The 4,353-nt window shown below is 34.0% G+C and overlaps 1 protein-coding gene across 1 annotated transcript; it reads right to left on the bottom strand.

The window, feature by feature from the left end:
- Positions 1–2,287: 2,287 nt before the first annotated feature.
- LOC124892239 (probable 2-oxoglutarate-dependent dioxygenase AOP1) lies at positions 2,288–4,347 on the bottom strand. The gene is made up of 2 exons (XM_047403605.1): positions 4,218–4,347; positions 2,288–2,570 (listed from the first exon to the last, which is right to left on the bottom strand). The coding sequence occupies exons 1-2, from the start codon at positions 4,296–4,298 to the stop codon at positions 2,346–2,348; spliced, it is 306 nt and encodes a 101-aa protein (XP_047259561.1). The 5' UTR covers positions 4,299–4,347; the 3' UTR covers positions 2,288–2,345.
- Positions 4,348–4,353: the final 6 nt, after the last annotated feature.

Here is a 4,353-nt window from a genome sequence, read left to right on the forward strand (position 1 = left end):
GATTGCTCTAAGGGATGCCGAGATTGTTGTATTGAAATTTGCTTTGGCAAAAGGAGGTGAAGTGAGAACAAGGTATGAAAAGGAATTATGCACTGAAAATGCTGCCCTGCAAGAAAGGGTAAACGAGCTAGAAGCCAGGAATGAGGCCTTGATTGCCAAGAATGAAGAACTAACTCAGAAGCTTCTTAAGGCACACGCTGATGCAAATGAGAGGATGACAATCCTTCTCAACCAGTTGTCTAAAGCTTCCTCCTAGAATCCAATTCCACCTGGTCCCCTATCCTTTTGCCCCTAAGCTATCTCTTCAAGTCTATCTTTCTTAGGTTGTAATTGGCACAGCTGTAGTTATATTTTTATGTCACTACTTTTGAATAGATTTGGCTATGGAATTGCATGCTCAATGAATGAATGAAACTTTACTTGTGCTATCACTTTTCTTATCTTTATCTGATCTTTCTTGTTCATTTCTTGTTCATGTAAGCGTAGCCTCAATGGTCATGAGTTAACATGTATGTTTATCTATGCTTGGTTTATTGCCTAGGGGAATAAGGTGATATGCTTAGAGGTATCAGTGATATAGGGGGAAATTGGTTGGGCATACTGCTTTGGCAAAAGTCTTGTGGCTCTTGCTGTATATATAGACTGTGAAATGTGCTGAATATTTAAAGCAGATGTTGAATGCTGCATGGATTTGTCATCATCAAAAAGGGAAAAATTGTTAAGTCTTTTAGTTTTGATAATTGACAAATTGAATGTTGGGGACCTGTTTCCTGGAGATTATGTGATGAAAAAGTTGTTACCACTTAGGGAACAGATTGGGCTCACGTGTTACTATCACAGTCAATTGTCACAACTGACACAAGTATAAAAGTTAGTGAAAAAACTGTTGCCACCTTTTTGTCTCAGCCAATGGGATCGCTCCTAGGTTTTCTTGTGTCATACTATATATTGCTCATCTTCCTCAATAAGAAAACAAACGCTTTCATATTCTCACAACAAAATATCTTTTTGATGCTAAATAAAAGACTCCATTTGCAAGAGGGAACTGATAGCTCATAAAGTTGTATTTTATTTTCTTATTGTATTTGAGTCTTTCTAGCTCATAAAGTTGTATTTTATTTTCTTATTGTATTTGAGTCTTTCTACTATGTTCTTAAACGTTTGCCTACATTCGCTTATGATTGGTAGTAGGTGTTATAGTGTAAACCTCTTCTCTTTGTAATCATCTAGAGTTAGGTGATTATTCAAGCTAGAGTTAGCTTGGTGTGTCTAGTTAGAGTTAGCCGAAGGTTGAAGCAGTAGAGTTACTGCTTCTGTTCCTTGTAATACAGCTATTGCTAAGAGACAAATTAAAGGATTGGGAAGTTAATCCTTGGAGTCTGTATTCAAGAAGCTCCTTGGATATAGTTTAGCTTAGAAATCCAGGAGGCAGGTCGTAGTTTTTCCTCCCTTAAACAAGAAGTTTTTACGTAAAAAATCTTGTGTCTGCTATTTACTTTATTCCTACACTTCTCAATTTATATATCTCCTAGTTCTTGTTGTGCGAGTCAATTTGGGAGTAGGTTCCAGAGTTGAGGAGCAACCCACTGCAACCCCTCACTATCTTTACTTGTCGTCTTGTGTTGACACATTCATATATTCATCGATTCATTCAGAATATATATGGATATGCTCGGTCAATAGCTTGCTTGACAATTATAACAAAAGGTTCTTCCAATCAAATTCTTGATATCAATAGGACATTCTTATGACCCTTGTTAAATTAAATTAAGATAAATTAACCTAGTTAGTTTGCAACATCCTAATTAATAGAGCATAAACTTGTTTATTGGTAGAAAAAAAGAGCCTTACTAATGCAGAATCCCTTTAATTTCAAGACATCAATTTTAGGAACACCGATGAAGCCTTATTATATATTTCTCTTAATTTCTCTTTAATTTCTACAAATTAACAAATCTATTATTTCAATTATACAAACTGTTAATTTCTCCTAACAACATTTAGTTCAAACTTGAAGATTCTTGTAAATTAAAACACATCATGTAAAATTTTTTATTGCAACTAAGATTCGATTTTTTTTTCATGTTAATTACTACTATTTCTAGTTTATGAGTATTTTCTTATCGGTTAAACCGAAAATCGAACAGTTAAGGATTAAAAACCGATAAACCGAAAATCGATATAATATATCTTATTGGTTTGGTTAGTGGTTTAGCATACTTAAAAATCGATAAACCGAACTTTACTATGTAAAATCAAACCGAACCAACTGATGTACACCTCTGATTACAAGATGGAAGGGCGGGATTAACTAGGAGAGGGGCCCACACAATCAACTCTCAGTGTCAAATCAAGTTGGGAGTGTTGGCTGTGATACCACAGTAGCTCTCAAGAGTAACAACATTGCCACGTCTGGCCTCTGCAATAGTATCTTCATCGACAAGTTCCTCTGGGACTTTTATGATATACCCTTCTTTAGGAATTTGTGAAAACCCCATAGAATATCTCTCTTTGTTTCCCATTAATATCACTTGATGAGGGGGACAATGCTGCCTACCATTTGTAAATGCCTGCAGTTACGTATTAATTTAAGTTATATACACTAACAATATAAAAAAATTGAACTATATATGTAAGTTATTTACATTATCTTTTGGTTATTTGAAGCCGTCACATGTTACTATATGTAACTTAACATTAGGCCGGGCAGGGCATATTTTAGTTTAAACTGAAAAAATTGAAAAATTAAATTGAAATTTTAATTTCGGTTTTTTGGATCGGTTTCGGTTTTTAATTTTTGAAATTCGGTTAAACGGTTCGATTTTTGGTTTTTCAAAAAAATAATTTGGATAAACCGATTAACAGAAATTATATAAATAATTAATAATATATATATATTTTATTATATATATATAATATTTAATATATAATAATATATTATAAATATATAATAGCAACCCTAATAACTAATAAGTAATAGCAGGCCACATTTAACTAACAACATACATCAGTCCAATAGTCGAACAATCGATCGAACTATAGACCGCAGGCGAGATCGTCATCTATACAACAACACCAGAGCCGGCGACCAAACGACTATTTTGGGTTGTAGCTTGTAGTGCCGACTGTGATCTTTCCATCAGCAACCACTCTTCTGAGTTCTGACTGTTTATTTTGGTTTGGTTATGGTTGTCTTTTTTGTCAATCCGAAAATCGAAAAACCGAACCGATATTAAACTATCAAACTGAACAAACCGAATGTCCAGCCCTACTTAACATGATAGTGTGAAAATAGTATATATTATCAACGCACAAAACTTGAAATCTATATTTATTTACTAGACAACTAACTCCCCACCCCCCCCCCCCCCCCCTCACCCCACCCCCACCCCATCCCAAAAAAAAAAAAAGACCTGACTACTACTACACTATTACTAGTGGTGAATCCAAAATTTTTATTGAAGGGGGTCGAAAAAAAAATGCCCCTAATAATAATTGTACCCGGACGTATAGAACCAGTAGAGGCTTAAAAAAATTAAGTTGCCTGCACGCCTAGCGGGAGTCAAACATGAAACATGGAGGATCAGAGGGGCTAAAGTAGCGAGCCCAAAGCCAGTGGGCTACCTATCATCTTTGGTTCAAGGGGTTCCAAAATAATATATACACAGAAACATAAAAATTCAACCCTATATATATATATATGCCATATATATCGTGTAATTTTTTATCAGGGAGTTCGGATGAACTTCCTGGCACCCACCTAGGTCCTCCGCTGACTATTATTATCACTACCTGGCTACTACTAAACTATTACTATCACTGCCACCATTAATATTTACATAAATATGTTTGGATCGATAGTTTTTTTGTTTACCTACCAAACACAATAAAATAAGTAAGAAATTCTCTTAATTTTCAAGAAAATATTTTTTTTATACCAAACACACCCTAAGCTTTGGAAAAATAACTTTAATTTTGAACAAAAAGAAAAAAAAATTAATATCAAAATATGCAAACAATAAATTGTGAAAGTTTAAGCAATTAACTTGATGAAAAAAGAGTTTAACTTTATGCATAATCATCTGTGTAAACATTTTTTGTTACTTTGTCCAGCCATCCACACATGTACACAACAACAACTACAACATAAGTATACATGTAATGACCTGATGACGTAAAAATTATTTATATTAATGGTGTAAATTAAAAGAACTTACTTTCAAACAGTCACTGACGAGGAACAAGTATGAATGAGGTGATGAGTATTGAACATCAATGAATTGCCCATTTTTGTCCATAATTTGCAGCCCATTAACATGTTGATCATATTGGCTTAAAATTGTTGAAATGGTT

Source organism: Capsicum annuum, unplaced genomic scaffold (assembly GCF_002878395.1).
Source record: "Capsicum annuum cultivar UCD-10X-F1 unplaced genomic scaffold, UCD10Xv1.1 ctg45193, whole genome shotgun sequence".
NCBI lineage: Eukaryota > Viridiplantae > Streptophyta > Magnoliopsida > Solanales > Solanaceae > Capsicum > Capsicum annuum.